This window comes from Ruditapes philippinarum, unplaced genomic scaffold (assembly GCF_026571515.1).
Source record: "Ruditapes philippinarum isolate M1 unplaced genomic scaffold, ASM2657151v2 ctg4279_1_1_1_1, whole genome shotgun sequence".
NCBI classification, from domain to species: Eukaryota; Metazoa; Mollusca; class Bivalvia; order Venerida; family Veneridae; genus Ruditapes; species Ruditapes philippinarum.
This window is the reverse complement of record NW_026853209.1, coordinates 1-13,085: the sequence shown is the minus strand read 5'-3', so window position 1 is coordinate 13,085 and position 13,085 is coordinate 1. Positions and strand designations below refer to the sequence as shown.

At 32.7% G+C, this 13,085-nt stretch overlaps 1 protein-coding gene across 1 annotated transcript; it reads right to left on the bottom strand.

Moving 5' to 3' along the window:
• Positions 1-6,830: 6,830 nt before the first annotated feature.
• LOC132736109 (uncharacterized) lies at positions 6,831-12,365 on the bottom strand. The gene is made up of 3 exons (XM_060723190.1): positions 11,515-12,365; positions 10,277-10,474; positions 6,831-7,943 (listed from the first exon to the last, which is right to left on the bottom strand). The coding sequence occupies exons 1-3, from the start codon at positions 12,314-12,316 to the stop codon at positions 7,903-7,905; spliced, it is 1,041 nt and encodes a 346-aa protein (XP_060579173.1). The 5' UTR covers positions 12,317-12,365; the 3' UTR covers positions 6,831-7,902.
• Positions 12,366-13,085: the final 720 nt, after the last annotated feature.

Genomic DNA, 13,085 nt, shown 5'->3' with positions numbered 1-13,085 from the left:
ATAAACAAAAATCAACAACGTGCAATGACAACAATTAATTGTAATACTGCATGTGTATAAATATGTCAAAAGTGTGAAAAATAAGCAATGGTAATATCGCACGTAGACACAATATATTGTTCAAATACAAAAGGGTATGTTTATTGCACCCTTCAAACTATAATTGTTTTATTTTTAAAATAAATCAAGCTTAGGGTGAGCGAAAATCATACAAACATGACATTTTTTTAAACAAAAAGGACATTTTTTTTTTTACTGTCAAGTAAAGTAACTTTTTTTTCTAATATTTCATTCATGACGGGTACATAAAGAAAAATAATTCCCATCTACAAAAGCTGATAACGGTACATGGTAATGTAATTATACAATACAGGTTGTTGGCATATTCCGACATACATGTAGACATAGCGAAAGGCTTAATTTTCTGCGGTTTTTAAATCTGCGGTGTCGTTATAAACCGCAGAAATAGCAGAAATAAAGTTCCCGCAGAAAAAAGTACTTATACAGTAATTACATTTTATGTAAAAAATTAAAACCTGACATCGAATATAGAATTTCACCGGCCATTTTACCAGAATATGATTTAAAAATTCTAGGATTCATGTCAGATTTTAACTTCACATCAATGATATATGATTGTTACAGGACTCCAGATAAAATATAAATCACAAAGTTATAAAACAGGGTTATCATTTACATCTAAGAAAAAAAGAATCTCATTATCAAACTTGCACATTTAAGAACAGAAACATGCACAGAGAACATTAATATAGACATCTATAGATCGAGAACAAATGTTCTGTTTGAGAAATATGTTCAAGTTTGTTCAAAACAAAGGAATACAGTGAAAAAATATTTCAAACAAAGATTTTTACAAATTCATTAACATAGTCAGTGAAAACGATATACAGCTAAGGTAACAATATAAAAATGTATCTATTAGACAAAATAGTTGCATGCATGTGTGGAGCAAGAAGATAAAGGTGTTCTGAAATGGAAGTAAAGTTTATCAAGTTATAATTATACTTGGAGATCTCAGGTACATGTTCATTACTTCTTAATCAAAGTCTACATAGCAAATTATACAAGCATTTGGTCAAGCCATTTAGAATGAGCAAAATAGGCTACCAACATAAAAAAAGAATGTTTGCTACATCATTTGAGTCCATTAAAAAATAATCTGTATATTATGTTATACAAAAATTAATTTAATACATTTGCTAATTTAAAAAATATATATGTATAATAGTGCTAGTATAAACAAAATATGTAACATACACAGAAGATTTCAGTGCATTTCAATCATTAAACTGTTCAAAAATAAAATTGTCAAAAAGCATTATTTTTTTTTAACTGGACTAATAAATATAAAGAAATTATGCTAAGAACAATTGCATTATACTATTTAAAGGCAGGGACAAAGGTAAAGCATTATATATAGCATCTCATGAAACAAATATTATTATTATACAAGTATTATATTTATACAACACCATTTCATGTAGTACAAATATTATCAATTTATTATATTTTAATAAAATAACATATTATTATAATATTATCATATAAAAATATTCTATTAGATACTGTAAAATCCCGATTTAACGCCCCCAGGGGGCGTAACATTTTTCAAAAGGGGGGCGTTTAGAGATAAAAAAAAATTCTCTCATCAAACAATGTAAAAAATCCACAAACACATCATCATCCTGTCAACCAAGGATACCTTTGATCTACACCGCGAGCTCTCTTTAATTTTCCTCCGATCCTGCTTGCAGTTGGCACCTTTGATCTTGCCCACAATCAATGCTACTCTTTCCTAATTTACGATGTGTCAACAGGCCCACTTCCAGATCTGTGTAGTTGTCCTGGTGCAAAGATATATCGGTAGTGTGTGTGCAGACTACACTCTGTTTTAGTGAACTTTAAAGCACTCAGATATTTTTCATAAATGGAATGATATTGGATATACTATAAAACGCCAAACTAGTAAGAGAGTTTCTTGATTTTCTTTTATTTTCTTTGTTTAAATTATACACAAGGTTTTTTAAAGTGGCTGGGGGAGGGGGGTGTTTATTAGGGTAGGGGCGTTAAATTGGGATTTTACGGTATTACAATTATATAAACCAAATATTCACATTTATTTGAATAATTAACAATACTGAATAATATAAACACTATATATATATATATAGAAAATTCATGCAAAATAATATAATAAATATTTTTTCTTATTCTTAAATTCACATTTAAAAGGGTTTTGTAAGTGAAATAAAAGAGCTGTTTTTTTTTCTATATCCGAGCATGTGTTGTCCCCCTATGACAGAAAATATATTGGACAGTCACATGGTATTAATCTGGAACAATGATTGGATGTAAGCAGGGGTTTATTTAAGCGGACGCCCGCTTGCCCGCGTCGGGTAGAAATCGCTGCGGGCAAGTGAAATTTGAAAGCAAATTGCCCGGCGGGCAAGTGAATTTTCGTTATGCCTTCTATTAGCTTTGATATCCTTTGCCGATAATACTTTTCTTTCCGTTCATATTACAGTCAAACAAGTGTATTTATAACTGTTTCTGATTGTTGTTGGACTCCTATCAACCCATCAAATTACGTAAAAAAACTTTTTTCTATTTTGCTTTCCTTTCAAATGGCGGGCGGCGCCGAAAGTTTTCTCATTTTTAAAAGAAAAAAATCTACAGCAATTAAAGAAAAAGCCACGGCAAAGAAAACATCTGATTTTCTGAATAAAAAGCATAAAATCACAAAAATTCAAGATGAGTTATGTCAATAAAGACTGACACAACTGCAAGGTTCAAGAAAGAACAGAAAAATCGGGCCGTAAAAATCTACTCCTTTGAATCCTGTACGCTATTGTTTTCTTCATACAGTCAAAATTTAACTAACTGGCGTCAACTCATTTGCAATAGGCCTATAGATTTTTTTTTAAAATTCATCACCAGTAATCTTTTTTACACAAATCTTGACGAAAAATCATAATAGTCTTGAACTGTTGTTAATTTATTTTCCTTTCTCCCCTACGGCAATGTTTAGAAATATTCTTACCTATAAATAAACAGAATAAAATAATCCATAAAATGTTTAAAATCCTTTTTGGTAAATCACAGCATATTGTGTAACTGAGGTCATTCTAGGTCATGCCTAATTTACGACCAAAACAGAAAAAAACCTCCTTAGGTGAAACATACAGCAAATGACGTATATTTCGTCTGACAGTTCTTTGAACCAGTCAGTGCTCTGAACTGTATGATTACTGCATGGGGTGAGTCCCTTTGATGTGACATAGGTTAAAACTTCAAATAAATTTTAATACAAACAGGGAGGATAGGAATCAATTTAAATTGAGTATAACACATCCTGTCATGGACTTGGAGCAACTTGTTGTTTTTAAAAATGAAATAAATTTGAAAGGTACATTACTAGTTTCGGTAATGCAAACAAAGCAAACATATTTTTGATATTTTACATTGTTTGAAATCAACAATAAACATTTAAAAACCTAGCACAATTTTAACAATCAATGTACTGTTTCCTTTTTAATGTTGTTTTTAGGGAATAAATATTTTTAAGGTGATAGCATCTGAATGTTAATATATTTTAAAAGTCATCTGGAATAGGGCCTAATATTTCCTGTAATTTTTATAAGCCTTAACAGATCATGTCGGACATGACTATTGTTAATCTTCACTTTCATTTTACTATTTTGATGTGAGGAATCCCTGACATTTATGAGTTTTTAAATCTCAGGGATTTCTATTGGATCCCTGGCAAAGAAAGTTGTGTCGACCCCTAGACTATTGTGAATGAGCAAACAAACATATACAGTAGGGAATTTAGGACTATTTTACTATCTGAGGCATAAGTTGATAGGATCTGCAATAAATCTTATTTTTACCCATAATTTTTGCTTTGATTATTAACAAACTTCACATTTAAGATCGGGCAACCTGTTTTTCCTGGGGGCAAGTAGATTTTCAAAGTTACTTGCCCTTCGGGCAAGTGAAAGTCAAAACCTTAAGTAAACCCCTGTGTAAGTAATAAGTACAAAATAATAATACAATTACTGGTAGTCCACATTCACTCAAATATAAAACAAAATTTACAGTGATAATTAGGGGTGTATAGGTTAGCAAAAATGTTAACCATTTAAATGGGAGCCAAGTAACAGTGTTAAACCTTTGACCCACCATACATGTACTTAAAGAACTTTAAGATTTTTAACAATAACTTTGTTTCTTTATGACAAGATATGACATATAGTACGTATTTTGTTGTACATGTACTTCACAATATTAAACAACATCATATTAAAGAGTAATTATTTTCTACTACGGCACACAAAAAAACAAGAAAAAACACAGGTCTATACCCCCCCCCCCATTAAGTCAGATCTTGTCATAGTTAAACAAAGGTAATATATAAAATAATTCTTATACTTCTTTGGCTAATGGTCTAGTACTAACCTCAATTACAGGTTATTAAATTTTTTAAGTGGTTTTGTTGGCTAAAATCTGACTGAACCCATTTAAATGCTACACCCCTAGAGATAATCTATAACATTTCAAAATACAAACATTGTTATATACCTAATGATAATCTACATTCACTCAATAATTAATATTAAAGTAAAGTCTAATTTATTCACAATATCATGTCAAGTATTACAATGTTATCATAATAAACCTATAATAATATAGCAGCATTGCGCCTAAAACGAAAAATCTAAAAAATATTTAATACTTTGATCAAAACATATGAAACATAAAACAAATACATGTACATTCTTTACATGTATACAAGAACGTAAAGTTCAAATATGTGAAATACAAAAAAACAAAACAAAAAAAAAACAACTAAAATCAAAGAAACTGTTAAATATTCAATTTTACAAGGCTATTTTATATCAACTTGTGAAGTATACAAATTCATAAATTTAACTGGATGGGACATAGTCTTTTTTCAAAGTATATTATAGAAGTCAGTAGCTTTATCATAACAGCTCTGATGATGAATAGCATGATTTTTTTTATTGTAGAACAACCTGTTTAACATTGAGCAACATATGTTTAACATTTCTTGCTTTAAACTTATGCCTAAAATGAAAAAAAATGGTTTTATAAGTTTGTCAGTTTTTTGAAGCTGAATTTAAAAAGCTACTTTACCAAATCAGGCATCTCTAATTTCCATGCATGATCAACAACAATGCCCAGTGTATATACATACATATGTACATGTATGAATTATAATGCAACGTTTTGTGAAGAAATATGATTTTTCTGTATGACAAACCTATATAAATTGAGATCAAAATATTCTTGCTGCCTTTTTTTTGCAATTCTGTATAAATTTCTTTGAGCTGTGCTGAAATAGGTGTCTGTATTGCAATTCAATATAGATTTTATTCAACTATACTGAATTTTGTGCCTCTTTTTGCAATTCAATATAATATATAAACTATGCTGAAATTGGCTAGTGTTTTTGCGATTCTATATAAATTTATAAAACTTTGATGAAATTGGTGCCTGAATTGCAAATCTATATAAATCTATTAAACTATGCTGAGATGCTGCCAGTTTGCAAGTCTATATCAATTAATTAAACTATGCTGAAATTGGTTCCTGTATTGCAACTCTATATATAATTTTATTAATATATGCTGAATTTGCTGCCCTTTTCAATTCTATATTTAATGAATTATGTTTTAATGTATGTTGAATTTGCTGCCTGTTTTCATTTCTTTTACAAAGAATTATGTATAAATGTATTAATTTATGTTGAATTTGCTGCCTTTTTTCAATTCTATATGAAGGAATTCTGTATGAATGTTTTTATTTATGCTGAAGTTGTTGCCCTCAGGAAAGATGAAGTGTAACTTAAAATGTGAACAAGAAGCTCTAGCTATCAACTATGTTGTAACTTGGCATTTGGAATTGTTGAAAAAACACATAAAACAAGAGCCGGTTGAACCGGGTGATGCTCCCCGAATAGGTTTTGGACACAGGAAGGTATACCTCTTATTGTGTCAGAGTTATGTCACAGACAAAGTTCAAAGTGTAAAAACAACCCAAATATTGTGCATGACACATTGTCTCATTATGGTGATCATTTTTGTGAAATAGTTGTAAAATCTGACTTCAAATAACAAAGTTATGCGCCAGACATGATTTTGCTTCAAGGTAGCGACCCAAATGTTGCATGCGACACGTCGATTCAATATGGTGATCATATCTGTGAAATAGTTGTTAAATCCGACTTCCAAAAACGAAGTTATGGGCCGGACACGATTTTGCTGCAAGGTCATGCCGTGACCTTGACCTTCAAGGTAGCGACCCAAATGTTGGGCGTGACACAATGTCTCATTGTGGTGATCATTTCTGTGAAATAGTTGTAAAATCCGACTTCAAATAATGAAGTTATGTGCCGGACACAATTTTGCTGCAAGGTCATGCTGTGAGGTAGCAACCCAAATGTTGCGCGCGACACATCGTCTCAACATGGTGATCATTTCTGTGAAAAAGTTTTAAAATCCGACTTCAAATAACAAAGTAATGGGCCGGACACGATTTTGCTGCAAGGTCATGCTGTGACCTTGACCTTCAAGGTAGCAACCCAAATGTTGCGCGCGACACGTCGAGTCAACATGGTGATCATTTCTGTGAAATATTTTTAAAATCCGACTTCAAATAAAAAAGTTATGGACCGGACACGATTTTGCTGCAAGGTCATGCTGTGACCTTGACCTTCAAGGTAGGGACCCAAATGTTGCCCGCGACACGTCGTCTCAATATCATGATCATTTCTGTGAAAAAGTTTTAAAATCCGACTTCAAATAACAAAGTAATGGGCCGGACACGATTTTGCTGCAAGGTCATACTGTGACCTTGACCTTTAAGGTAGCGACCCAAATGTTGCGTGCGACACGTCGTCTCAATATGGTGATCATTTCTGTGAAATATTTTTAAAATTCGACTTCAGATAATGAAGTTATGGACCGGATACGATTTTGCTGCAAGGTCATGCTGTGACCTTGACTTTCAAGGTAGCAACCCAAATGTTGCGCGCGACACATCGTCTCAATATGGTGATCATTTCTGTGAAATATTTTTAAAATCCGACTTCAAATAACAAAGTTATGGGCCGGACACAAATTCGGGACGTATGTACGTACACGTACGTACGGACGGACAACCCGACGACTATATGCTCCCCCGAAATTTTTCGGGGAGCATAACAAGAAAAACATCTAAAAGGAAAACAACTACTAAATTTAGAAATATAAAGTATCTAAATACATGTATATTGGCTTTTAGTACATAAATGTCAAATAAACAAAAAATACAACAATCACTTTTACTTAAAGATATACTATGGTCAACTTTAGGTAAAATATTTCTATTGCAGAAATTAATTGAAATCTTGAAAATTCATCTGAATATGTGTAATTTGAAAAAGAGACTGCACCAATTATATTTGGAAGTTGGATTCTCTATTTCTGGTCTAGCTAATTTGGTACTTTCTAAAAAAACTGCCCTTTTTTAAATGACACTATGTATTCATAATTATGGTCTTTACCAGTAGTAAGTAGAGTTTTAAATGTAACATATCTATCTTCTATGTGTGTTTGCAAAATATGTTTCTATTACATTCAAAAACAGACAATGTACTAGATTTTTAAATTATCAACTTTGAACATAATGCATCTTCTACTCAAGGAATCTAAAATTTCATATATTTGAGAACTAAATTGTTTGATTGATTTAGTTCTGCACATTATTCCAGTAACAAAATAATCTCTCATGAAATTATTGTAGGAGTTGGGGCTTTATGGCAAATTGTCACAATAAAGTTATACATCTCCATCCACATGAAACAAAATGTTTTTATCTTTATATGCCTGCACCTTGAGGACTTGCGTTGCTGCTTAATGCTGAAATTGTAAAATAAAAAGATCTTAATGTCAGATTGACTACAACAAATAAAACAAGAAGCAGTCAATGGAGTTATTATTCTTGTACGCTGCACTCCTCCTTTATAACATCTATCCACCTTAAAAACAAGAGCCCGGTTTGAGCCGGGTGATGCTCCCCAAATAGGTTTTGGACACAGGAATGTACACCTCTTGTAGTTTCAGAGTTATGTCCATGGAAAAAGTTCAAAGTGCAATAATTCCAAAATTAGGCAAGGCAGAGTTACTGTTCTTTGCACTGCATTTTTAATCAATGTGAACTATCAACCTACAAAGTTTCTTGTTGATATCTCTTATGGTTTTCGAGTTATGTCCCAGACAAAGTTCAAAATTTAAAAATGAACAAAGGGCAATAACTACAAAATTTGGCAAGGTGGAGTTCAAGTTCTTATGCACTGTACATCTACCCATTGAGATCTATCTACCTACAAAGTTTCATGTTGATATCTCTTGTAGTTTTAGAGTTATTTCCCAGACAAGATTTTTTTAAAAGGGGAGATAATTCAAAAATTGGGCAAAAACAGAGTTATGTTTTTTTTGTACTGCACTTTTACTCAATGATGTTTCATGTTGATATCTCTTATAATTTTAGACTAATGTCCCAGACAAAGTTCAAAAAGTAAAAATAAACAAAGGGCAATAACTTCAAAATTAGGCAAGGCAGAGTTATGATTCTTGTGCACTGCACATCTACCTGTTGAGATATATCTACCTACAAAGTTTCATGTTGATATCTTATACATGTATACTTTTACAGCTATGTCCTGGACAAGATTTTTCTAAAAGGGGAGATTATTAAAAAATGAGGCTTAACAGAGTTATAGTTCTTTTGCATTGCACTTCTACTCATTGAGATCTATCTACCTACAATGTTTCATATTGATATCTCTTATAATTTTAGAGTTATGTCCCTGACAAGATTTTTCTAAAAGGGGAGATAATTCAAGAGTTATGTTCCAAAGAAAGTTCAAAGTGTTGAAATTAACAAAGGGCAATAACACAAAAAAATTAGGCAAAAAAGAGTTATGGTTTTTATGCATTGCACATTTACCCATTGAGATCTATTTACCTACAAAGTTTCATGTTGATATCTCTTATAAATAGAGTTATGTCTCGGACAAGATTTTTCTAAAAGGGGAGATAATTCAAAAACCAGGAAAACTAGAGTTATGGTTCTTGTGCACTGCACATCTACCCATTGAGATCTATTCACCTACAAAGTTTCATGTTGATATCTCTTATAGTTTTAGAGTTATGTCCCAGACAATATTTTTATATAAGGGGAGATAATTCAATAACCTGGCAAAATAGAGTTATGGTTCTTTGATGACACTGCACTCCCCCTCATTGCCCTCTACCACTGTTTGAAGTTTAAAAAAATTATCTCCAAGGGTTTTCAAGTTATGCTCCGGACGGACACGACATATTGTCTTATATTTGATTGTATGTAAATTTAAAGACTTAAAAAGGGGCATAACTTTGTTAAAATACAATACAGAGTTATGAAACTTGACCAGCATATCTTAATTGTGACACTTCATATATATTTTAAGTTTTAAGCAAATACCTTTTCTAGATTCATAAATATTCAAATAAATGTTAAAATTTAAGTCAATTTTTGACCTTCAAGTGTGACCTTGACCTTAAGCCGGCAAAAGGGTGACATGGGTTCTGCACATTTGAGCCAAGATTGAAGAAAATCTTTCAATTAGTGTAGGACTTACACAGCGGACACCACATACTGTGTAATATTTGATTGTTTGATATTTGACCTTCAATTGTGACCTTGACCTTGAGCTGACACATGGGCAGCATGGGTTCTGCACATGCCCTTGTTGAAGTGAACATTTAAGCCAAGTTTGAAGAAAATCCTTCAATTAGTGTAGGACTTACAGAGCGGACACGACATACTGTCTAATATTTGATTGTGTTTGATATTTGACCTTCAATTGTGACCTTGACCTTGAGCTGACACATGGGCAGCATGGGTTCTGCACATCCCCTTGTTGAGGTGAACATTTGAGCCAAGTTTGAAGAAAATCCTTCAATTGATATAGGAGTTATAGAGCCGACACGAAAATGGAGACAGACGGACGGGCCGACCGAGGGACGGACCAACGCGACAAAGCGAATCCATTATAGCCCCCCCCCATATTTTGTGGTGGGGGTATAATTATGCTGACGAATGAAAATAAAAGATATATAGATGCGCATACTCGAAAAGTTTAGGCGTTATCCGAAATCGTTTACACCAACTGTCACAGAATAATGAAATATGTAGCTATACACTATACCTGGTTCTATTGATATATCGTGTTTGTTCTCAAGTAATTCCTTTAGTCTCATGATGTGTGACGCGTAGCTGTAAAGGAATTTACCACTGTCCTTCTCTGTAATACCACCATACAGTAGTCCCAGCACAACCACATCTCCTTGCATATCATCATCGAATATCACTGATCCACTGTCACCATCCTCGGAAAATTTCCTCACTGTAATCAACCAATCAATCAATGAAATAACAATACGAATTCAATATGATTTCTACCTATGTTTAGTTAATTTCTCCAAGGTTTGATACCAATTGGCTTATTAATGGTGGTAACAATAAAATTTTTGTCCTTATATCTGTCCTGAAGTAACAAATAAAACAAGCTTTGAAGTAATTAATTCAAGAATCTAGTAAGAAAGTGGAAGAAACTAAACAAAAGTGTTGCAAACAACACCCAGTTATGATACTCTCCCCAACATATACTGTATGTGCAGAAATATTCGTGGGCTTCGAATTTTCGCGATCTTAGCAGTGACATTCGATTCGCGAATTCATGTTCAGCGTGAACATTTCTACACCAATAATTTTTTTAATAGTCATATTTTTGCGCTTCTATAGAACAATGTATATCAGTGTGTTATATGCTTTCAATATATACAATTTTTTTAAATGTTTATTGAGTAACTGTGTTTTTCATCAGTTTAAATCGTTTGTGTTGTTTGTACTGTTTGTTTAGAAACACAAATTATGATCTGATGTCCAGACGTTAATGACGCAAACTATGAAACATTTAGCTTGAAGCAATGGTATTGTACAAACATGTATGTAAACATTCAAGAAATCCAAAATCATATCAGAATAATACACTAGCACACTGATTTACATACACAGTGTAAAACTTTGTAAAACTATGAAAATATCATGCACGTTAACCGCCATCTTTTGTTTGCCATAATCTGTCCGCTAGACAATGTCTTTGGTCATACAATAACGTATTGTTTGACTCATCTGTTTTTCTTAATTCGTAACATCAACCGTATTTTACACCATTCCAAAATCCTGTAAAAGTAATTTCCCTTCTTTTTTTAACATGAGCAGTCGACGCAAATTTATGATTTTCGGCAGTTTTCTCCGCGAATTCAAATTAGCTCGAATATTTGTATTGACCCCAAAGATGGACCTTTCCATGAAAATTTGCCTCTGCAAATTCAAATAAACATACGGTATTTATGAAGGTTAAACTCAAAATGAAATCAATACCTTGCTCTTGCTGTGTATCACGACTTCCGCCAGCTGTCACACTACCTGGTGGCACTTGTTTGTCTGGTTCAGACTCGATCAAGATATTCACATTTGTATCAAAGTTCCTCTTTGAGACCCGATTAAAATTTTTCATTATTTCTTTAGTGTTATAATCATCACACATACATACTCCACAAGTTAATCCCGTTGCGCTGCCAAATTTGAAGACCTTCCGTCTCAATATTGCTCCATCATAAAATGACCATCTTTTTTCTATTGGGCTTTCTTCCATTGTAGGTCTCCGCTGAGGGTCTCTGCATTGTTCTGGGTTTTTTTTTGATTCCCGCAAACCATAACAACAATGTCCTATTTTAGTTACAAGAATTTCTATTAGAGCAACATCTATGCTATCTTTGATATATTCTACATATATACTTTTCTTTCCCAATGTTGTATAGCCTATATCATGTTCAGGAAGGACATCAATAAGATCTTTACATTCGTCCACACAATGAGCACATGTTATACAATGTAATTTATCTTGATCTTGTTCCTCACTTTTTGACTTTATATTCACAAAACATCCGATACTGCCATAGTTATATTTTTCTTCTGATTCAGGTTCCAACTTCTCTGCTCGTAATGATAATCCCTGTTTGATATTACCAAGGCCCGTAGTGCGCACAGCAGCCTTTGGAAGTTGTATAAGCTGTGTGTCATAACCATATGTGTATCTATGTTTCAGTAGAAGGTCTTTCACGTCATTTAAACTGTCTTCACTTAGTTTTTCTGTCAAATGCAGTGTGAGATCTCCCCACATGATCCCACATCCATACACCTCTGGAATGCTGATCAGGAATGTAAATTTAGAATGAAATCTATTTTCATTGTATTTAAACAAACAAACAACATTGAAGAAGAAACATGATTAAGTAAGCTTAATACTATTTTGTCATATATAGAGCTTATCAGAGTAGAATACTTACAGACATATTGTATAAAACTAGAACTATCACTAAATGTGATTAATACCCTTGCAAGACTGCTTCCGAAATGAGGAAGTTACTAGTAACAGAATACCTTGTAAAATAACTGAAATAGAGTTATGGTTGTGACCAATTAAAGATAGTTGTGGTTCTTGTATGTTGCATTTCCTTTCAATGTGGTTGACCATTGATGAAGTTTTATTGAATTACTCCCTAAAAAGTCCAGAGAGAGTTCAAGTAATGCACTGGACAAAAAAGTAACAAAGGACAATAACTCTAATTAGTCCAAATAGAGTTATGTTTCTTGTGCACTGCACTTCATCTTACTCGCGCTTGACCATAGTATGAAGTATCATTTAATTCTAACCATTATTTTTCAAGTTATGCTCTGGCCAATTAAAAATAACAAATGGGCAAAAACTCTTAAATGAGTCAAGAAAGAAATATAGTTATGCTCTGGACAAGGAAAAGTATCAAAGGGCAATAACTTTGTAATTTGTCAAAATGGAGTTATGGTTCTTGTGCATTGCACTTCTTCTAGATGTGCTAGTGATTGTATGAATTTTATTGAATTCCAAACCCTGTATTCAAAGGGTTGGGAAA

Excerpts from the sequence above, each read along its gene's own strand:
- LOC132736109 (XM_060723190.1), bottom strand. The coding sequence starts at position 12,316 with ATGTGGGGAGATCTCACACTGCATTTGACAGAAAAACTAAGTGAAGAC. Across the intron at positions 10,475-11,514 it reads TGATACACAGCAAGAGCAAG|TGAGGAAATTTTCCGAGGAT; the intron begins GTATTGATTTCA and ends GGTTGATTACAG. Across the intron at positions 7,944-10,276 it reads CGATATATCAATAGAACCAG|CATTAAGCAGCAACGCAAGT; the intron begins GTATAGTGTATA and ends TTACAATTTCAG.